Source organism: Vombatus ursinus, unplaced genomic scaffold (assembly GCF_900497805.2).
Source record: "Vombatus ursinus unplaced genomic scaffold, bare-nosed wombat genome assembly UNPS02014841.1, whole genome shotgun sequence".
Taxonomy (NCBI): domain Eukaryota; kingdom Metazoa; phylum Chordata; class Mammalia; order Diprotodontia; family Vombatidae; genus Vombatus; species Vombatus ursinus.
The window spans coordinates 27,928,001-27,952,305 of record NW_020954619.1 but is presented as its reverse complement, the minus strand read 5'-3'; the positions used below and the strand labels follow the sequence as shown (position 1 = coordinate 27,952,305).

At 33.9% G+C, this 24,305-nt stretch overlaps 1 protein-coding gene across 1 annotated transcript in view; it reads right to left on the bottom strand.

Moving 5' to 3' along the window:
• The window catches only part of CSMD1 (CUB and Sushi multiple domains 1), a 2,488,924-nt gene that overhangs the window by 263,130 nt on the left and 2,201,489 nt on the right, over positions 1-24,305 (bottom strand). The window contains exons 43-45 of the mRNA XM_027840340.1: positions 8,964-9,141; positions 5,180-5,325; positions 236-316 (exon numbers count right to left, since the gene is read on the bottom strand). Coding sequence (XP_027696141.1) covers positions 236-316; positions 5,180-5,325; positions 8,964-9,141 — 405 coding nt within the window. The remainder of the gene's footprint in view (positions 1-235; positions 317-5,179; positions 5,326-8,963; positions 9,142-24,305) is intronic.

Here is a 24,305-nt window from a genome sequence, read left to right as displayed (position 1 = left end):
AGAAGAATTTTTGCAGTTGGAAAGGAAAAAAAAAATCTCATGTAATAAGACATGACCACTAATAGAATATGACACCAGAATTACCTTTAAAAGTCTTCAAAAAAAAAAAGTTGAGATAAATGGTAACAGATGTACAAAGTTGTACTTCTACTAATCTGAAAGCATGATTTACAGAGCACATAACACAGTTTAAGTGATATGAGTGCATAACGAAAATGGATAGTTAGTATATTACCTATTTCAAAATCATTATCTTCAGTAAGTATCTCAGCCTGTGGAACTGCTGGTGGAGATTGACACTTCTTCAGCTGATAAGCTAAAAATTATAGGAAATGACATTCAATTGCATTATCTTTGAAGATAGACAAATTTTTAAAATTTCTATTATGAGACATTTATTTTAAAATTTCCATAATATTTATAGTGTTGGTTAATCCTATCTCTATTGTTAAGCCTTCATGATAATTTAATTTTTATCAGATTAGAAATCACTTGGAAAATAGTAATAGTGAAGACTAAACTGCTGAAGACAAGCCAAACTATCAAATAATGATCTGAATCTTGATATATATGCATATTATATAAATATCTTTAAAATTATATATATACATACATATATTAGAGTTATAATTTTTTAAAGTCACAAGCATATACCTTATCTTTTAAGTATCTGTATACACACAAAATATACAAATATATGTACATATATACACATATACACTTTCAGTATACTTTATATATATTTATATTTAAGCATACTTAAATATGTATGTACTTAAGTATACACATAGACATATATAGACACACAATCCACACCTATGTAAAAGCACAAGCTTGAGACTTTTAAAAATTTTGATTCCTAATTTAAATAAAAAATTTAGATCATACAAATCCCTAGAATTTAGAGCCCCATCCTTGGTCCAACTTCATGTCCTTCCGTGTTTTTGTCAACAATATTTACACTCCACATTGCCAATTATGATACACTACTCTACTTTCATAGGGCATCACAGGAACACAAAGGAAAGATTTATGATTTTGTTTCTTTTCCTTATATTATTCTGAATTCACCTTTGTTCATATAATTAAAGTGGTAGAGATTTTCTATAATATTATCTCTTACAATGCAGATTTGGGTATAATAATGTCCCATCTCAGACTTTGTCAAGGGCAGGTTAAAAGCAATTTAGTATAATTATACTAAAGTTCTCATAATAACAATTTTGTGGATTCTCTCACTCATATTCAGCTCTTTCAATCATTCTGCAATTTCCCTTACAAAAACGGTTACCTTAATGACCATAGATTTACTCAACTAGCCAGTGGTCATAGGATCTTAGATTTAAAGCTATACAGAAACTTTGAAGCCACATACTCATATCCCCCATTTTACAGATGAAGAACTAAAGTCTAAAGAAGATTTGAATACATATTTTCTCGCTCCAAATTGTTTCATGCTGCCTTCTTTGAGGCAGATACGTGGTGCAGTGGATAGACTCCTTGGGCCTGGAGTCAAGAAGAGTTAAGTTCAAATTTAGCATCAGATATTTACTAGCTGTGTGGCTTTGGGCAAGTCACATAACTTCAGTGTCCTCATCTGTAAAATGGGGATAATAACAGCAACTATTTCCCAGGGTTTCTATAATAATCAAATGTAATAATATTTGTAAAGCATTTATTGCAGTGGCTGCTACATGGCAGGTGCTATATAAATGCTAGCCATTTTGGGTATTATTACATATCATGCTGCTCTTTGCTCTTATTCTTTGTACATTTGTACATTACCCATTCCCACACCAAAGTACCCTCTTCTCTCATGTGGAGAATACTGGAAATTAGCATTCTTTTATTCAGATATAACATCAGGTAGGGTTTTAATCATCATTTCCTCCCACCTCCCACTTGCTAAAATAATGTTATTAAAAAGGTACTAGGGCCAGACATATGCATAATCTTGCTGATTACCTTCACAGGAGGAACTTAAAATTATAGACAGCTACAAGTCACTTTTGCCTTCCATACTCAACTGTCTGACTTTCAAATCAGGCATGCCTCTATAGCCTAATTGCATTCCCTCTTCTTCCCCTGGGACCTTCCTCAGGGTACTCCAGAGTTATTCTACTTCAGTGAGACAAAAGAGGAAAGTATTTTTAGCTTTCTTGGAATTAGGTTCAGGATGTTTAAAAAACATCATACTATGACTAAGTATATTTCTACATTCTGTGCATTCGTTCATGAGGCTCCTTTTCTTCTTCCAAATTATTATAGACTTTCCCTTATTTCTCATGTTTTTTTTTTTTCCTCTAAGACAACTTCTTGGATCTTCCTTTTCAGTTGCTTCTCCTTCCTCTTGATCTTACTGATCTTATTAGACCTGTTGCTTCTCTTTCCTTGACTCCAAATTCCTTTTAGGTCTGCTTTCTTGAAATAAAAATCTGTTTCTTTTCAATCTGCTTCTATTACCATTCTCACTTCTCCAATTCAAAATGTCTACTTGCTTCCCTAACTTGCCATCCTCCATTTTAATAGGACTTTTTCAATTTCCTACTGGGTATTGCTCAAATATCAACAACAACAACAACAGCAGTAGCAACAAAAACCAAAAATGCCCTAGGATCCTCATAATCTATTCCTTCTACTGTCTATATGTAGCCACCTGACAGTATGATACTGTACTAGCTGTTCCTACCCAAAGCCTTAGGTTGGACATTATAATGCTCATTCTCCTGATGATACTGGAACTCAGGAGGAATAGATGAGCTCCATCCATGCACATCTGGAAGTCTAGGGGTAAAGAGGGACAGGTAGGTAAGAAGAGTCAGTATAGATCAAGCCTTCTATTGAAGACTAGAGAAAGAAAATACACACAATGAGTCACACACACACATACACACACACTCTTTTGTGTAGATCCCCACTCCCTAACACTCTGATTTGTTGTTCATTTGTTTTAACTGTATCCAACTCCTTGTGACCCCATTTGGAGTTACCTTGAGAAATATACTGGAGTGATTTGCCAATTCCTTTTCCAGCTCATTTTGTAGATGAAGAACTGACTCATATGTACTTAATGACTTGCTCAGGGTCATACAGCTCATAAGTGTCTGAGGATGGATTTGAACTCAAGAAGATGACTCTTCCTGACTGCAAGAGGCTAAAATCTTGTCTTTTACAAGAAGCCTTTCTTTATCCTCCTTAATTCTAGTGCCTTCCTTCTATTGATTATCTCCAATTTATACTGTATATAGCTTATTCATACATTGTTGTTTGCACATTTTTCCCCATTAGGCTGTCAGCTTCTTGAGAGTAGGCACTGTCTATACACTGTGCCACTTAGATGTCCCATGAGAAGCTCCTCCTAACTCCTTACCACTAACCCTCTCACAATGATACCTTCTGACTCAACTCAACCATTCCACTCACAACACTGATTCTTCATCTATATTCTATTCTCCATATATTCTTTACTCTGTAACTCTGCACTTAATACATTCTGCCACCAACACGGAGGGGTATGATCTTCTAGTGACATGTCAAAATGATCACCAACTTCAAGAGAATGTTTTGGTGACAAACTATTTCAGACAGCTGTAAGCCCCTCTTGCTTCTAGGCTTAGCCATCTGCCTTTCGTGTTCAGGCATCCCCAGAGTCCAGTGAATAAAAGTTCCCATATAACATGCTCTTGTTACAGCCAGATTAAGAACACTGTTATTCATTTTATTAAGAATATGCTGTTTGAGCTTAGCAATTTCACAACTTCCCTAGTGCTTAGTTTCCCTATTTATAAAATGAGGGAATTGGATTCTAAGGCACACATTGGGCTTAGCATTCTGTGTTTCTTTGACTCGATGATTACATGAGAATGGAGTATAATACAAGAAATCATTAAACAGAAAGTCACAGAAAGGCCTAATACTATTGAGATATCATATATTTACCTCTATGATAGAACATAGGTCCATGGAAAGGGAAGAGGCTTGTATAAATCATATGTCTTGATTCTGATAAGGTGTTTCATCTTATACCACAAAACAAGCTTTTAAAACATGTAATGGCATTAGATTCAAAATCTTATATTATATTTATTATTAAGAATCTGTGTATGCATATATGTTTACATTGCCTGTCCATGCTCCCTACTACTAGTCTCTCCCCACTCCAGTCCATCTTCTGATGGACTACCTCCATATCTCTGCCTCTTGGCTTCCCTAAGGACCCAGCTAAAATATTATCTTCTACAGAAAGCTTTTCTTGATTCTCCTTAGTTCCAGTGCTTTCGTTCTGTTGATTATCTCCAATTTATCTGTATATAGTTTATTTATACATAGTTGTTTGCACATTTTCTCCCCCCCCCCTTAGATTATGAGCTTCTTGAGAGCAGGAACTGTCTTCTGCCTTTCTTTGTATCTCCAAAGCTTAGTACAGTGCCTACCACATAGTAAGTACTTATTATTTGTTTACTGATTGATATACACGTACATATAATATTTATATGGCAAAGAGTCAAAGGTGCTAAACTTGAAGGTGTCTTATGTTTATTATTATTTTAAACTCACAGGATTTAGAGAAAAGGGGATCTTAGACAGCATCAGGTCTTGCTTTCTCATTTTTTAAAAGACAGGGAGTCCAAAGAATTAAAATTATTTGTCCAAAATTACTTAAGCATTAAGCAACATAGCAAGGATTTGAAACTTGTTTCATGTTTTGATTCCAAATCCAGTGGTCTTTCCAAGGGTTCAGGCTTGATTAATATTTTTAATACGTTCCTTGACACATTACTTGTTTCTCTTAATCAAAAAGAAACATCTGTCCATATTACCCTTTGAAAATGCTATTCAGGTCCAAAATATGGAATGAACAGATATTATAGAAACTCTGCCAAGGAGAAGTTAAACAATACATCCAAGATGACATAGCTGATTAGTAACAGATACAGCATTAAAGCTCAGGTCCATTACTCCATGAACAACAAATCCTTAAAATTTAAAAAAAAAAGTACTGGGTAGGATATAGCTGCAGGGTTATTGCCAAAAGTAGATAGCATGAGTTCACATATCTCATCCTAAGAACCTTAAATGTGTATTCAGTTTAAAGATTAGTAATGGTGAATTTGGAGGAAGATTGGCAAAAGAAGACAAGCACTTTCTGAGTTACAAGAGTTGGTGAAAATAAACTAACCATGGAAATTGAGGACAAAAAAGCCTCCATTTGAAAAGTCACTGTGAAACTTGAGGAGCACTTGATTGGTGGAGCTGTAAGCTGTCTCAAGGGCAGTATTACCACTGAAAATGCCAAGCTGAGGTGAATTCTGATCAGGACCATCCCTGGGGAAAAGGGGGAAAAAGAGCAGTTCTGGCATGAAAAGCTATTAAATTATCATTTAAATTAACAATCAATTTTTGCTTGACAGAGAATTTCATCTTTGTAAAAGTAAGCTAATCATTATAATCACAGGACTGGTTATATTATTGGTATTCAAAGTTAAAAAGCCAATGGAGATGATTCTCTTCATTTCAAAGTTGAGATTTTCAGAGAAATTATACAACAAGGTCACATTTATATCAGTGATTGAAAAGTAATCTATGAGTTTTCTTTCTGAAGTAGAGAACTTCACATTTTAATGGATAAACTTAATCATACTTTTGAAAATCACTAGTATTCATTCAAACTGTTATTTTTTATGTTACACAAAGTACTTTACTTCTAATTCTTTAAGGTAAGGAGTACATGCATCATAATCTTTGTTACAGAGATGTGCAAACTAAGAAATTTTCATGTGATTACATGGCTGATTAAGGGCAGAGATAGAATAGGATTCAATGTCAGGTATTTTGATTTTAAGTCTAGTTCTTTCAATTTCATTACTGTTTATTTCTGAAAACTGAATTCTTTTTGATTGTTGCTGTTGTTTCTTCCTCTTTACACAATAATGGCATCATAAGATTTAGAGCTGGGATGAATGTTAAAGATCATCTAAGTCAAATCCTTTATTGTTTTTTTTTACCAAAGAAGGGCAGGCACATAAAAAGGAAATGACTTGTTCAACATCGTACAGCTGGTTAATAGCAAAGCCAGGATCTGAACTGAGGGATCCTGACTACAGAGTACTCCAGACATCTTTCTACTTGTTGTTCAGTTGTTTCAATCATGTCCAACTCTGCATGACCCCATTTGGGGTTTTCTTGGCAAAGATACTGGAGAGGTTTGCCATTTCCTTCTCTAGTTCATTTTACAGATGAGGAAACTGAGGCAAACAGGGTTAAATGACTCGCCCAGGGTCACACAGCTAGTAAATGTCTGAGGCCAGATTTGAACTCAAGAAGATGAATCTTTCTGACTTCAGGCTTGGTGCTTTATCCACTGTGTCACCTAACTACAGATATTTCCACTACTGAACATTTTTAATCTACTTCTATAAAATGAGTGATTGGATTAGAGAACCTTTGAAATTACTTCCAGTTGTATGACTCTCTGCATGGTAACAATTTCTGAATGATATAAATGCCCACTCTAAAATTACTTATTATTTCACCCTTAGCTAGGATTTTCCATGGTTCTCAGAAGATTATGGAATTGTGTCAAATGGTGGTCCCATGTTTCAGAGAAGATGGAATCTATTCTCTCTAAAGATTCATAATAAATGAGCATTTTCCTCTAGCAAGCAAATGAAACCAGCACAGTAAAGTGCCATTTAAGTAAGAGCCAAAAAAGCATCAACGGCTTTTGTGACCTCTCTGAATTAGACCCAGGCTGAATAAGAACTAAATCAATATGTGTCTCTGATGCTTGTCTTCATCCGTCAGGGTCAATCCAGGCACTTGAAGGAATCAGTACCCATTTAAGCTTCCAGTAAAATCAGGTTCAAGGATATTTTCTTCCTTTACTGTTGCACATAGTTTATTCCTTTATTCCTTGTGCATACTCTGGGACACTGATGAAGAGAAAATAGCTTTATGTGCCAAGTCCACTATTGACTTTGAATATGTCACTTGATCATTTTGAAACTCAATTTCTCCATCTGTAAAATTTGGGGGTTGTACTACATGAAATTTAAAATGTCTTTTAGATCTTGAGAGAGAGAATTATAAACTGAAATCAGGAAAGTCACTTTAAAATTTTGCCTCCGACAATCTAGGCAAGTCAATCTTTCTGAAGCACATTTTCTTCATCCATAAGATAAGGATGGTGATAAAGTCTTCCATACCTACTACCACAGTGTGAGCATGTGATATTAGTGTTCTTAACCTGGGATCCACCAACCCCTAAAGGGTACATGGATAGATTTCAGAGAACCCATGAACTAAGATCAGATGAAAAAAAAAATCACATCTTTATTTAAATAACCTCTAACTGAAAATTAGCATTTTCTGTAATTATTTTGAAATTATTATGAGTAGGGGTCCATATGCTTCACCAGATTGTCAGAGGGGTCTATGACAGAAAAAAAGGTTAAGAACCCCTGATCTAATTTAATAATGTACTTAAAACATTATACATTCCAATTGTAATTGAAGTTTAAGGGAGATTCCCTTCCTTGAATCCCAGAACTAGAATTACCAGGCCATCTGGTTAACCTTTTCATTTTACAGTTGAAGAAACTGAGAGCCAAAAAGTTTAAGTGGATGCTCAAGGTCACACTGATGGTAAGACTGTGACTCAGAATTCCATTATCTTCCAATTATCTAGCCTATAACTAGGTACAAAATGATACCTTAAAATGTCTATCAAGAGCATTGTAGTTTTCAAAATATTTTCAAATATAATTTCTTATTTGATCCTTAAAAAAACCTAAAAGTTAAAAACTACAGAATCAATTATAACCATTAGACAGATATAGAAACTAAGGCAAGGGGACAGAGGTAAGGAACCTGCTGCCTCAAGACAACATGTGGCCTTCTAGGTTCTTAGGTGCAGCCTTTTGACTGAGTCCAAGTTTTATAGAACACAGCCTTTTATTAAGGGGATTTGTTCTGTGAAGTTTGGATTTAGTCAAAGGTTCCCCACCCCTGCAAGGGGAGGTTAAGTGACTTGTTTAAAATTAGAGAGTTGATTAGTAGCAAATACTGTATTAAAATTCAGGTCACCAGGATCTTAGTCTATCAATTTTCCCATTATACAATTTATAGTAAATACTGTTGTTCCTTTTTTTTTTAACTAAAATTTGGGTTGACAGATACGCAAGGTTACCGTAAAAGGCAAACTGTTGAGTTCACTTAGCTCAAGGAATTCAGAAAATTCTCCTTAAACCATAGGTTGAAGCATTAATATTATTATGCATTAAGAAATTGACAAAAGAAGCTTATTCTTCTAATTTTCATATTTATCATACTACTAAATGCCAAAATTCCTTGGTTCTGATTAGTAGAGGTGTTAAAGTAAAAACTCAAATGAAAAACAACCAAAAAAAGATTTAAAAATTTAAGTCACAGAAGATGCTCAGGATAAAAGGATATATTTGTGTGTGAATTTGATCTTTTACTTAAACATTGACCATGATTATAATTATTCTGAGCTTGTGTGGGCTGGGTTTAGTTTTCCATCTTATGTGTTTATTCAACAGCACATAATTTTTAATGCAACATTTATAATAATAATTTCTTATAAAGGCAAAGGATTACTACAAGTTTTCCATCATCATAAAAAAATCATTATGTTCACAATATAGCTTTAAATAACAAATCATTTGTATACTGACATACCTTATTTCCCCCCCCAAAAATTTGATAGATGGGTTAATTAAAAACTTATACAGGATGTTTCTAATTGCATAGCTATGGTCAAGTTTAATACATGTGTTTTATTCAGCATTTCACTGGGGACAAATTTTCTAAATTTATTTTCAACTTTATGCTTAACCACCGAGGTTCTAGTAAAGCCACACTTCACTACACAATATGTAGTTACAGACAGTGAAAGTCAAAGTCAAATTACCCAGATTAGTGATTTTTTTAAGATCACATACCAGACTGCAATGTAATCATTCACTGCTTCAGTCTGTAACAAGGTGAAGTTGATGTAAACTCCATGTCCCTGAGGAACAGTAATAAGCCATATGCAGTCCTTTAAAATTGGATATTCATCTGGAAATCCTGGGGAATAAACTGTGCCATTTTGAGAGGTTACATTATATCCACAAGGTGCTGAAAAGGAAGAAAACAATTAAGCAAATAAATAAGACTTCGAATGGGATATGCATGGCCTAATGTCATTACATCTATAAATTCCCTCATGCTTAAGTTATCTAATTACCTTTGACTTTGCTTTTGAAAAGTTTTATTTTAAGATTTCTAATAAAATAATAATTGACATTTATACAGCACTTAAAGGTTTGTTTTTTAAATTAATTTTTTCTTAAACTTAAAAACCAGAAAAATGAGCCCACAGGACACAAAAAAGATTAACTATGAATTTGTATTTCATACTGCTTACTTTTTAAAAATGCATACAATAAAATCCACATATTATATTCAAAATGATACTATTTATCTGTCCTTCCTTTTCTTCTCTTCTGTGCATTAAAAAATAAAATAAAAACATTTCTATGACCCTCTTTTGTAATCTCCTGTTTCCTCTGCCTAAAACACTTCCAACTAAAAGCCAAGAAGGTGGAGGGATGCGAGGGAAATTTATAACTTGTAATAAGGAGAGTCAAGCAAAATTAATGCACTCAGCGTCCATATATAAAAATGCATATTTCTAAGGGATATCATAAATTATCTGTCAGATTTATGAATAGAGTGAGAGTTCAAGACCAAACAAATAATAGAAAGGTACACAGGAAGTTAAATGACCAATTTTGAATACATAAAATTAAAATGTTTTTGCACAAACAAAACCAACGCAACTAAAATTAGAAGAGAAGCAGAAAAGAATGAAAAAATCTTTGCAGTAAGCTTCTCTTACAAAAGCTTTATTTCTAAGATACAGGGAACTGAGTCAAGTTTATAAGAATAAGAACTATTCCTCAATTGATAAATAGTCAAAAGATATGAACAGGCAATTTTCAGCAGAAGAAATCAAAGCCTATCACTAGCCATATTAAAAAAAATACTCTAAAGCATTAAAAATTTAGAAAAGTGTAAATTAAAACAACCCTAAAGTACCAACTTGCACTTACATCCATTAGATTAAGTTGACGAAAAAGGAAAATCATAGATACCAGAGGGACTGTGAGAAAATAGGTAATTTAATGCAGCATTGGTGGAGCTGTGAACTGGTCCAACCATTCTGGAAAACAATTTGGAACTATGCCCCAAAAGTTATTAAACTGTGCATAACCTTTGACCCAGTGATATTGCTACTGTTTGTTCCCCAGAGGTCAAAGAAGTAGAGAAAGGATCTATTTGGAGAGAAGGGAAAAGAGAGAGAGAGATCTAGCTATCAATATCAATTATATGTGTGTGTATTCAGTTATTTTTGGTGGCAATGAATGGAAACTAAAGAGATGCCCATCAATTGTGGAATGGATGACTATGGCATACGAAAGTGATATTTCAGAAAAAAAATAACCTAGGTAGACATATGAAATCATACAAAGTGAATTGAGCAGAACCAGAACAACAATTATATAATTATATAATAACAACAATATTGTGAATATTATCAACTTTGAAAGACATAAACTCTGATTAACACAATGGTAAATCACAATTCCAAATAACTCATGATGAAACATGCTACTGACCTCCAGATAGAGAGCTGATGGACTCAGTACAGTTTGAAGCATCTTTTCTTTTTTCTTTCTTTCTTTCTTTCTCTTTCTTTTTTTTATTTTTCTCCCTTCCTTCCTTCCTTTTTCTTCTTTTGGACAATGCTATTTTCCACATTTTCTTTCTCTACATTTTATACTTTCCTTCTCACATGCTCCAATTTAAAAGCAATAGAAGCTTCACTCCTTTATTTCTCCTTTCAATACTACTGTATTTCTTTTTCCTCCAATCTTCTATTTTTTCTCTTAAAACACTAAAAATTGAACCAATTTACTCCATTCTGGTTTCCCTCTTCCTCCTCCTCCTCCTCCTCCTCTTCTTCCTTTTTTGTCTATAAAGATTTCAGTATGAAGGAACACGTTTCTTCTCCTACTAGAATGTCAGCAATATATCATATGGCCCCTTCCAATTATGAAAATCATGTTACTTCTACAGGTATCTTTTTTCTTTTATTTGTATTTCAAAGTTATTATTCAGCTCCACTGTTTTCAACAGAAATGCTAACAGGTCCTCTATTAAATAAAAGGTCCATTCTCTTCACCTTCACCTCAGCTTTGAAGGATAACTTATTCCTGATTGTTAACTTATATTTATTTGCCTTTTAGAATATTATGTTCTAACATTTTGTCTTATCTATGGTAGAATCTATTGTCTTATGTGACATCAAGTGTAGTTCCCTGGTAACTTAATTCTTTCTTTTTGAATGTTTGCTTTAATTATTCTTTGATGAGTAGCTCTGGTATTTGATCATGCCTGACACTAGTCCTTATGATGTTCTTTCAGAAGGTGATCAGTCTATTCTTTTTAGCTTCACTTTTCCTACTGTTTCTTATAGATTCAAGCAGTTTTCATATATGATTTCTTGAAATACAGTGTTCAGACTTTTGCTTTTTAATCATGTTTTCAGGAAGTCCAGTTAATTTTATTTATCCTTGGTCAATTTTCCATGCAAGTTGTTTTGGATATCAAATGTCTTACATTTGCTTCTATCATTTTCAAACAGTTGATATTGTGCTAATATTTCTTGATTTCTCACAGATTCATTAGTTTCTGTCTACCTTGGCTTTCAGGGAGTCCACTCCTTGGGTAAAATTCATTACTTTCACTTCTGAGCTATTTATTATTATTCCAGTTCTATCTTGAAGAGCTTCTATTTCACTTTTTTTAATATCTTGCTTCATTTCTTCTTCAGTTCTTCATTTGGCAGTTTTTGTGTGGTAAATGTATTATTTTCTTTTAGTCTCTATCTGTCATCATCACAGAATTTCTCCTTGGCTCGATTTTGGGGCATCACTAGATCTACAATAATTTCTTACACTACTTGGTATCCATTTTGATTTACTTATCATACCAACTTTAATGGTGATGATGATGATGATGAGAACTAGCATTTATCTAGCAATTTAAAGTTTGCAAAGTGCTTACAAGCACTGATCCACTTTATTCTCAGAACAGGTATGGTAGGGAGGTGCTATAATTATTCACATTTAACAGATAAGTAAACTGAGGTGGACAATGGTTAAGTGACTTTTGTAGGGTCAAACAGCTAGTAAAGATTTGAGGCTGGATTTAAACTTAAGGCTTCCTGACTAGAAGCCCAGAACTGTATCCATTGTATCACCTAGCTACCAAAAATATATTTCTTGACTGAGATTAGGTCTGGGGAAGAATTCAGGTTTTTGCTTGACTAGGTATGTGGGATCTGGGCAGTATGTCTCCCCCATCCAAGTAGCCATCTCAACTGGAAGGCTTCTAAGGTTTATAATGTGCTTCATGTATAGTATCTCATCTTACCTTTGCAATAGCACTGTTTGAGAGGTACTACAGGGATTATTATTACCATTTTCCAGATGAGAAAAATAAGGCTTAAGGAGTTTGAGTTACTTGCCCAGGGTTGCACAGCCTATTTTTGTTCAATCTTTTCAGTCCTGTTTGACTCTTTGTGACCCAATTTGGGTTTTCTTGGCAAAGATACTAAAGTGGTTCACCATTTCCTTCTCCAGCTCATTTTACAGATGAGGAAACTGAGACAAACAGCTACTAAGTATCTGAGGTCAAATTGGAACTCAGGAACATGAGTCTTCTTGACTCCAGGCCCAGTACTTAATTCAATCTATTGTACCATCTATCTGCCCCTATGCACTGCTACTAAGTGTCAAATGTAAAATAAAAGATTTTTCTTGACTCAAAATGAATTTTCTTTCAATCTTATCAAACTGCCTATTTCAAATTACTCCCTAAACTTTTAGATAATTTGGTCATTACATTTCTAGGCTAAAGTGCTTGAATTACCCTGTCCCTGCTGCTGTCCTCCCAATCCCCAACCCCATAATACACTTTTTCATTGTTTTTGTCAGGACCTATGATTTTATTGTTGCAGGGAATTTAGATAAGGAGGCTCCCTTGACCAATGAAGAATGCTAATTGTTCTTCATTTTAAATCTTAGAGAGTTAGCTGGGGCTCTGAGAGGTTACTTGACTTTAAATTTTGCAAAACCTTTTGCATGATGTGAAAGAACTTCTTGATGTCACAGTCAGGACTCAAACATCCAACAGGAATTTATTAAGCCAGACTTAATGACCGTGTCAAGAACCAAGGAGAAAGAGAGGGAGAGGGAGAGGAAGAGACAGAGACAGAGACAGAGAGGAAGGAAGGATTCAGATGCAGAGCTTCTCATTTCAAGTGTTCAACCTATTGACCCATAATGCCTCTTCTCTGTGACCAGAACAACAGCCCACGTGGCCTATTTATAAAGACACAGCACGAATCCAAGTGACTTTGACTCCAGAAATTGTTATACATCTAGAAATTCAATTGATAAATATTTAATCTGGGTAACACCAGATATTAGATATAAATTAATGAGTAAAACTAAGCAAATTTCTGCCACAAAATTTATCCTAAACTTTGCTTAAATTCTTCACACTAAACACAGTAATAATCCTTTTCCTCCTCTTATTACACTTAATGAGCCCATAGTTACAGTTGACATATTAATTATTTGGCTTCACTTTTGAAAGTTAGATAAACAAATAAATTAGTACACAAACCAATATAGTCTTTAATCAATGTACCAACATATAACTCTCATCTATTGTAACAGAACTTCCCTTAATGAAAAGTCTTAGAAAATAAGTGATAGCTTTCAAATTAAATCAAAACTAACAATTACTGAACCTGCATTATCAATCAATAGATCAATTAACAAACATTTATTAAGTACCTACAGAGATGTTGCTTTCCCCAATAGGACCTGAGGTCCTCACTTACTATGTGCCAGGCTGGAATTGTTTTTGTTTTAGTTTGTTAATTTTGTTATTGACTTTGTATCCTCCATGCCTAGTTCAGTACTATTTCAGACTAGTTCACGGTAAGCACTAAAGACAGATAAAGCACTAAATTTAACTAGATGGTCTCTTTCATAATGACCATCTAAGGCAAAGATGTCTACAGTATAGAGAACAGCAGTTTAGTCTTAATTCCATAAACAGTGATGCTGTCAGGAAACACGAGGCCTACACCACTCATCCTGGGGTCCTACAGGTCTCTCCAAAAAAATGAAATCTCAAATAACCTAAGTTTCACCAACATCCCCACCTTACCCCAAAGTAAATTCCACAGATCTATCCCAAGAGATAAGAGGATAATTAAGAAACCAAATCAAGATAATATAGGATCTTCTGGTATTTTTCCACCCAAGCCTCCAGGGAGGTATAAAACCCCTTTGCAGCAAGGGAGGAGTCACTTGAAATGAGAGCTGTGTCCTATTAGCTGATTCCACTTCACATATGCCTGGGGCTATAAGAATGGATGAAGATATTTCCACAAGCCTCTAAGGAATCTATTTAATGCCTGAACTGCTTTACTGTGAGATAACTGTGTGTGTTCTGTGTGTTTTTTTTTTCTTTCTAAGAAATTTTGAGATCATGGATGCCTTTACACTTGGTCTGATGACAAAGATATGAACAAAAATACGTTCTGACACCTGTTGAATTTGGAATTTATAAAGCTATGACAATAATGAGACAACATACCAAAACTTATAGGATGCAGCAAAAACAGTTCTTAGGGGAAGTTTTATATCTCTAAATGCTTACATGAATAAAATAGAAAAAGATGAGATCAATGAATTGGGCACACAACTAAAAAAAACTAGAAAAAGAACAAATTAAAAATCTCTAATTAAATATCAAATTAGAAATTCTAAAAACCAAAGGATAGAGTAATAAAATTGAACTTAAGAAAACTATTGAACTAATAAATAAAATTAATATCTGGTTTTATTTAAAAAAACAATAAAATAGATAAGCCTTTGGTTAATTTGATTTTTTTAAAAAAAGAAAACCAAATTACCAGTATCAAAAATGAAAAAGGTAAATTCACCACCAATGAAAAGGAAATAAAAACAATAATTAGGAGCTGTTTGACCCAACAGTATGCCAATAAATTGTATAATCTTAGTGACATGGATGAATATTTGCAAAAATATAAATTGCCCAGATTAATGGAAGAGGAAACCAAATAATTAATCCCATTTCAGAAAAAGAAATTGAACAAGTCATTAATGAACTCCCTAAGAAAAATTCTACAGGGCCAGATGGATTTACAAGTAAATTCTATCAAACATTTAAACAATAACTCCAATAGTATATAAACTATTTGGGAAAATAGGCAAAGAAGGAGTCCTACCAAATTCTTTTCATGATACCAATAAGGTGCTGATACCTAAACCAAGAAGAGTCAAAACAGAAAAAGAAAATGATAGACCAATTTCCCTAATGAATATAGATGCAAAAATTTTAAATAAAATAATAGCAAAGAGATTACAGTAACTTATCTTGAGGATAATACACTATGACCAGGTAGGATTTATACCAGCAATGAGGGTTGGTTCAATATTAAGAAAACTATCAGCATAACTGACAATATCAATAAGACATGATATAAACAGAAATCATATTATTATTTCAATATATGCAGAAAAAGCTTTTGACAAAATACAACACTCATTCCTATTAAAAAACACTAGAAAGCATAGGAATAAATGGAGTCTTCCTTAAAATAATAGGAAGCATCTATCTAAAACCATCAGCAAGCATTATATGTAACGGGGATAAACTAGAAGCATTTCCAATAAGATCAGGGGTGAAACAAAGATGCCCATTATCACCACTGTTATTCAATATTGTACTAGAAATGTTAGCTTTAGCAATAAGAGAAGAAAAAGAAACTGAAGGAATTAGAACAGGGAAAGAAGAAACAAAGCTATCACTCTTTGCAGATGATATGATGGTATGTTTAGAGAACCCTGGAGAATCAAGTAAAAAATTACTTGAAATGATGAACAAATTTAGCAAGGTGCAGGATATAAAATAAACTCACATAAACCATTCACATTTCTATATATTACTAACAAAGCCCAACAGCAAGAAATATAAAGTGAGATTCCATTTAAAGTTACTGCAGACATTATAAAATCTTTGGGAGTCTACCTGCCAAAACAAAACCAGGAACTATATGAACATAATTACAAAACATTTTTCACACAAATAAAGTCAGATCTAAATAATTGGAAAAATATCAGTTGCTCATGTGTAGGCCAAGCTAATATAATAAAAATAACAATTCTACCTAAATTAATTTACTTATTCAGTGTCATACAAATCAAACAACCAAAAAGTATTTTATAGAGCTAGACAAAATAATAACAAAATTCATCTGGAAGAATGAAAGGTCCAGAATTTCATGTGAATTAATGAAAAGAAACACAAGGGAAGGTGACCTAGCTGTACCAGATATTAAATTGTATTATAAAGCAGCAATCATCAAAACTACTTGGTACTGGCTAAGAAATAGAGTGGTGGATCAGTGGAATAGTTAGGTATGCAAGACACAATAGTCAATGACTATAGTAATCTATTGTTTGATAAATCCAAAGACTCTTGCTTCTGGAATAAGAACTCATTATTTAACAAAAAGTGCTGGGAAAATTGGCAAATAGTATGGCAGAAACTAAGGATAGACCAACATCCTATACCCTACGTGATTTAGGGTTACATAAAGGCTGTTACTATAAACAAACTAGAAGATCAAGGAATAGTTTCCCTGTCAGATCTATAGAGAAGGGAAGAATTTATGTCCAAACAAGAGATAGAGAACATTATGAAATGAAAAATGGATGGTTTTGATTACATTAAATTGAAAAGGCTTTGGCACAAACAAAGCCCGTGCAACCAAGACTAGAAGGGAAGCAGAAACCTGGGAAACAATTTTTATAGCCAGTGTCTCTGATAAAGGCCTCATTTCTAAAATATATAGAGAACTGAGTCAAATTTATAATATAAGACATTTCCCAATTGATAAACGGTTAAATGATATGAACAGGCAGTTTTCAGATGAAGAAATTAAAGCTATCTATAGCTATATGAAAAAATGTTCTAAATTAGGATTTATTAGAGAAAGGGAAATCAAAACAACTCTGAGGTACCACATCACACCTATCAGATTGGCTAACATGACAAAATAGGAAAATTAGAAATGTTGGAGAAGATGTGGGAAAAATGGAACACTAAAGCAGTGTTGGTAGAGTTTTGAACTGATCCAACCATTCTGGAGAATGATTTGGAACTATGCCCAAATTTATATGCCTAGAAAAATGTGCATACCCTTTAACCCAGGAATACCACTCCTTGGTCTGTATCCCAAAGAGATTATACAAATGGGAAAAGGACCCACATGTACAAAGATATTTATAGCAGCTCTTTTTGTGGTGGCCAAGAATTGGAAATTGAGGAGATGTCCATCAATTGGGGAAAATCTGAACAAGTTGTGGTATATGAATGTAATGAAATACTATTGTTCCATAATAAATGATGAGCAGGCAGACTTCAGAAAAACCTGGAAAAACTTATAGGAACTGATGCTGAGTGAAGTGAGCAGAACCAGGAGAACATTGTACAAAGTAACAGCTACATTTTGTGACGACTAACTCTCAAAGACTTGGCTCTTCTCAGCAATGCAAGGATCTAAGACAACTCCAAAACACTCATGATGGAAAATGCTGTCTGCATCCAGAGAAAGAACTATGGATTCTCAGTGCAGATGGAAGCATATTATTTGCTCTCTTTTTGCTGTTGTTGTTGTTGTTTTGTTTCTTCTTTCTCATGTTTTCTCCCATTGGTCCTAATTCTTCTTTACAGCATGACTAATGTGAAAATATGTTTAATATGAATGTGTATGTAGAGCCTACATCAGATTGCATGCCATCTTGGGGAAATGGAGGGGAGGGAGAGGGAGAAAATTTAAAATTCAAAAGCTTATGGAAATGAATGTTGAAAACTAAAAATACATAAATTATTTTTTTAAAAGCCTTCAGAGAGTTTGAGGACTATGAGAATTGAGAAAAGGCCAATAGATTTGGTAAGTAAGAAACCACTGATAGCACTAGAGAGAGCAGTTTTAGTGGAATGATGAGTCAAGAAGATGAATTGTAAGGGATTGAGCAAAGAGTGAAAAGAGAGAAAGTAGAGGTAATGATTATAAATGGCCTTTTCAAGTTTAGCCCCAAAGGGCAGGAAAATTATACACTGATAGTTAACAGAGATGGAAGAATTAAGTGAAAGTTTTTTTTTTTAATTTCTTCCATCAGGATAGAGGAGACATAGTCATGTTTGTAGGCAATAGGGAATGAGACAACAGACAGGGAGAGATTGAAAATAAATGAAAGAGTGAGGATGAGTGCACAGGCAATTTGTTGGAGGAGATGGGGTGGAACAGGATCATTTGAGTAGGTAGAGGGTTAGCCTTCGTAAGGAGGAAGGCCATCTCATGTAAGACAGGGGAGAAGGAGGAGATAATGGCAAAAGACATGTGAGTGATACAATATGTAAAATAAAGGAGAATAGAGAAATCATGGCAAATGGCATCAGTTGTTTCTGTAAAATATGAAGCAAGTTTCTTAGCTGAGAAGTTATGTGGTGTCATGGGAGGTTTGGGGAGGGATGAAAAGATTTAGAATAGCTGCTGTAGAAAGTGAGATGAAACAGGTATACAGGGATTACCCAGCAGCAGGAAGGGCTAAGTTAAGGTTGTATAATGTAAATTTGTGGCAGATCTAGGTAGAACTGGGACAGCTAGGTGGCACAATGGATAGTTTTGGGCCTGGAGTAAGGAAGATTTACCTTTCTGAGTTCAAATCTGCCCATAGACACTTACTAGCTGTGTGAACCTGGGCAAGTCATTTAATGTTTGTCTCAGTTTTCTCATCTGTAAAATGCACTGGAAAAGGAAAAAGTGAACCACTCCAGTATCTTTGCCAAGAAAATTCCAAATGGGGTCATAAAGACATGTCTGAAATGATTTAACAACACCACAGGTCAAACTGTTCTGTGATTTTCTCCTCCTTCATTGCTTCATCCAATCCCACATGTGTGTCAGTGAAGGTGGTGAATGGTGGAAGACATCCAAGGCTGAAGCTTGGCAGGGTATAATCAGTAAAATGATAAGGGAGCAAGGTATTCAAAGGAGGAAGGCAAAATAGTTGAATTGCTTCACCAACAAGTCAAAATGGAGAAAAGAGGAGAGGGTGACTATTTCAGGAGAGATGGCTTGGGAGAGAACTGAGGGGTCAAGACACTGGAGGTGACAGTGCAGACGAAGAATAGAGTTATGTAATAGAAAACAGAATGAGAAGCAAAAAGTTAATAGATTATGGTAAGATGAGGGGGATTTTGGAACGTCACATATGGGGAATAGGTTAGTTTTTGTTTTTGTTTTGTTTTGTTTTTAACCGAGTTAGTGAAGAAGGACATTAAATAAGCCTGAAAAGGCTAGATTGGGAAAGGTTTTAAAAGTCAAACAGATGAATTTGTATGTCTTAAGAATTAAAATGGAGCTACTTGAATCTGGGAATTAATAAGAGGTTCAAGTTTCAGTTGAATGATAAAGTTGGAAGCCAGATTGAGAAGCATGATTCAGTTTAAGAAGTAATCATAAAGTGAGGTAATGGAGTTAGTGAGTGTAGAAAGCTTCTTTTAGGCAATTTAACAAGGTTGAAAATGAGGAAGCTACTTAAGGATTTGTATTATGTCTCTTTCATAGGCATGAAAATCCATACTTGATGACTGAATCCTCCTATTTGGGGGATTAATTTGCTTGGGTCAAGTTATAATATAAAAGAGAGGAGACAAATTTAACCTTGATTTTCAGGGAAAGATACAAAAAGAGCCTGAGATAAACCAATGGGTAAAGATATGAGAGCAGACCCTGGTTCCCCCAGATATTGTGACAATAGAGAGGTAGCAGCAGAACCTCTCGGCTTAAGAGATGAGAACTCTGAAGAAAGGAACCCGCATGACCCAAGGAGTCAAGGAAACACAAAGCCCTACCAGTGGACTCTGCCAGAGGAAAGTAGTGAGGTTCCCAGAGTTCTTGATTTATTGTTCAAGGAAGATACTGGAAATTGTAGAATTAAAACCATGAGGCCTCCACAATTTTAATCAATAAATAAGCTTTTACAATTCAGACTGGATGACCTCTGAGGTGCTTTCCAACTCTGAGAGTTGGTGAATTTTGATACTTCCCCATACCAGCAAACACAACCCTGTGATATCATTCAAATTCCTGAACCTCAGTTTCTCCACATGTAAGCTCGGAAGAATAATATCTTCTTTACCACCTGTGGGATTTCACATGAGAATCTTGCGTGAAGCCTTTTGTAAGGCATTATATAAATATGTCATTTCAGTTCTTGCCATTTCATAACAAAAGCAAACAACCCTCTACCAATTCCCACAAATGCCTATCGGATGATCTGAAGATTATTTTGTTTTGTTTTGTTTTGTTTTCTAGGTAAGCAGCTTACATTTGTTCATGAATCACTGTCAATATGCCAAGTTGTCAGTTCGTTTACTAAATGTTCAGAGATAAGTTCCCATGTCATTTACTTATGAATCTAAAATTCCTAGGACAATTAAAAATTATAAAACATTAAATAACTAAATATGGTAGCATTTCAATGGCAGAAAACTTTTATTGGGTTAATAAAATGCTGTTATTATTTATATTTCAGATGTAGATATAAACTTGTAATCAAATGCAGCTTAATGTAAATGAACAAGAATAGTCTTCTCCAATTAATGAATTAACATGTTGATTACATTTCTCTTGATAAATATTTTAAGTTATCTTATCTTCAGGATTATTATTAGTTCCTATCAGAGGATATAAACATCTTGAATTTCACAAATGCTGTGTGAATTTCTTGTCTTTTCCTCTTAGTGGAGATGTCACTTGTTAGTTCTATACAATAATGGATCATTCTATTTTCAAACAACATAGAATTATTTAAGCTAACACTTTACCATCCTTCATCTGAGGAAAACAACTGAAGTCCTAAGTCATATTCCTGATAAATATTGGGTGTCCTTATTTGGTTTTAGTCAATACCTGCTCTCCCTCTTCATCTTTTCCTCTTTGAATATCTAGATTTCTCCAAAGTTCAGCTCAAGAGAAAACTGCACAAGACTTACGCCACTCCTCCCCTAAATTAATTTTTATTTATTTTGCATATACTTAAATATACATATGTTGTCTCTGACAATAGAATATTAACTTTTTGAAGGCAGGAAATATTTCATTTTTTACTTTCAGATCCCCTATTCCTGCAACATAGTAGTCACTTAGTAAAGGCTCATTGATAGTTGATACAAAATTAGGATTCTTGAAAAATATTGGTGAAGAATTCAAAAGGAGAGTTTTCCAAAGACCTGTTTCTTTCATTAGATGCTCATAAGTCTGTTGCGTTTGAATTTTATTTCCTCTGTTTCAGTTGCTATAATATTTCTTGATGTGTTTGTTCTTTCTAGAAACAATGAATTTGTGAAGAACATATTTTTAAGAAATTCTAGTTTAAAAAGACAGAATCTAGAGGAGTAAATAGGGAATGTCAAAAGCATTGCTTGTTTATTAACCACCTATTATTTTGTCATCTTTCAGGAAAAAGAAATAGGAATGAAATAATGGAAAGAATACTGGACTCAGAGTCCAGATAAATGGGTTTGAGTTTCAATTTCTATATATCCTATCTGGTTATGATAGAAAGTCACTCAATTTTTTTGATCCCCAGCTATCGTAGTGGATAAAGTGCTACAATTCTCTGGAGTCAAAAAGACTATGAGAGGTTCAAAGTTTGTCTTAGACACTTAGTAACTGTGTGAGGCTGCATAAACCATTTAAATTCTTTATTAAATGGGCTTTAGTTTTCTGTAAAGTGAAAATAGTAACATTTGTAATCCTTACTTCAGAGTGTATTAGTGAAAAGCAAATGACATATGGTATGTAAAATGTTTTGCAAAACTTAAAACATTCTATAAATGCCAGTTTTAATTATCCACCTAATCATCATCAGTATCATTATCATCAGAAAGATGAGAATAATACTCTTCCTCCTATACACCTTATAGCATCATTGTCAGAGCAATACTTCCCAAACCTTATGATGCTAAATGTGTCTACCTAAGTATTAGCTGAAAATTTTAGTCATTCTTCTTATTATTACCTGTCAGATAGCTCTTTATGGTTTATAAAGTTCTTTACACATATAATCTTATTTGATCCTCATAACATTCCTATGTGTTAATTGCTATTACATCCTCATTTCATAAATGAGAAAACAGAATCTCAGAGAACTTAAATGACTTTCCCAGAATCATACAGCTAATATGTGGATGAGGTAGCAGTTAAACACATGTTTTCCTGACCATAAGTCTCTTACACTGTCCACTATGCCTACATTATCTTTCTTTCTACAGAATATTAAATTTTACCAACAAAATGCCTCTGGTTTGAGGATGATTTCTTGAGTTTATAGATTAGATATACAAAAAAGAGAGAATTTTAATATACATCAGATTTTACTCAGTAAATGACTTTTGGTATCATTCTGCTCTCTTGATTAGAATTAATCCCTAGTATGACGATGTAATTATACATAGATTTCATTTTTTTCTTCAAATAAAGTAAGATTTTTAGTTTTAGAGAGAGAATCAATCATAAAAATACAATATTATAGCTCTTTATCATAGAAAATAAAATGGATAACTTGATTAGATGAAAAGTAGACTGCAAGCGTAAATGAACCAACTCAATGAAAAATATGTATAATTGCAAAAATAATAAGTGCACTGCTAGACATTACCAAAAAATGAGGAAGTCTGACCCTCCTCCCCCCAGGTTTTGTTTTATAACAATTGACATTGAAAGTAATACCATTGTACCAAAATTGTCTTGGTTGCATTGTGGGGGAGGGAAGGTTTGTTTCTATTGTTCAGTTGTCTCTGACTCTTGGACCGTATGGTCCATGGAGTTTTCTTGGCAGATACTGGAATGGTTTGCTGTTTCCTTTTTCCAGTGGATTAAGTCAAACAAAGGTTAGGTAACTTGCCCAGAGTTACAGAGCTAGCAAGTGTCTGAGGTCAAATTTGAACTCAGGTCTCTTTGATTCCAGGCCCAAACCTCTATTCAGTGGACCTTCTAGCTTGGGGGTGGGGTAGTTTAGGCAGTTAGATAAAAGAAAAAAGTTATCTGAGTCTGTGATTTCACTGCAAAGGAAACTTCTGAAGAAAGTCCATCCTCCAATACAGTTAAGTACCTTCCCTGCAATTTATTGCCTTAAAGAGTTATCTGAGTCATTGAGAACTTTCTCAGGGTCACACAGTCAATAGGGTGAAGGTAAGGAAGTCTGTTCTTCTCATCTCCAGTTGTAGTTCTCTATTCACTATGATGCACTATCTCTTTTGCTGCTGTCTTTATAGAAAATTCAAATGACAAATTATTTTTGTCATGTTAATAGCCTAATTCTGAGCCTGGATTCTGAACACAGGATTCTTAGTCTTCCACTTGGTTTTGGTAAGAAATTCATTCATTGCTGAGTTAGTGATGATTTTATCTGATCTCACTGTTGTAAGTCTTTATCATTTGTGTCTTCATAAGTGTAAAAAAAGGCGTTAAGACAAAATCTCTTTGCTCTAAGAATTTTTAACTTAAATGATAGAATCCAAGGAATTCAAACTAAAATTGAATGGAACAAGTAAACGTATTAGCTTGAAAAGTTCAAAGTAATTTGCTGGTTGATTTCACTTTAGAATAACACAAACTTTTAAATGTGGGATTATAATTTAAAGTCTTCATAGAAAAACTTAGTTTCTAATGGGAAAAAGAGCCAGGTGTATCTGAAACAATGTATTCCACTGCTATATTTATTTCTTCTAAAATATCAATTTTAGAAAATGCTCTGTTTATAGGTTATTAAGTATGTGATAGACTCAAGATTAGGGAATTATTTAATGCAGAATATATATTTTTAGGCTAGCAATGAGAAAATAAGAGAGATAATGAAAAATGTCTTGCTATTTGTGTTTTCAGCCTTCAACAGAAATCTACACATAGCTAGACTCCTTTCCTTTAGACCATTGGCCTAAGAGTATTTAGCATTTCAAAGATCGGCAAATCTAATAATTTCATTATTTTTTTTCATAGAAAGGAACTGTATTGATCAATATTAAAATGTCAGTTTTATTATAGTTTCTGTGATTCA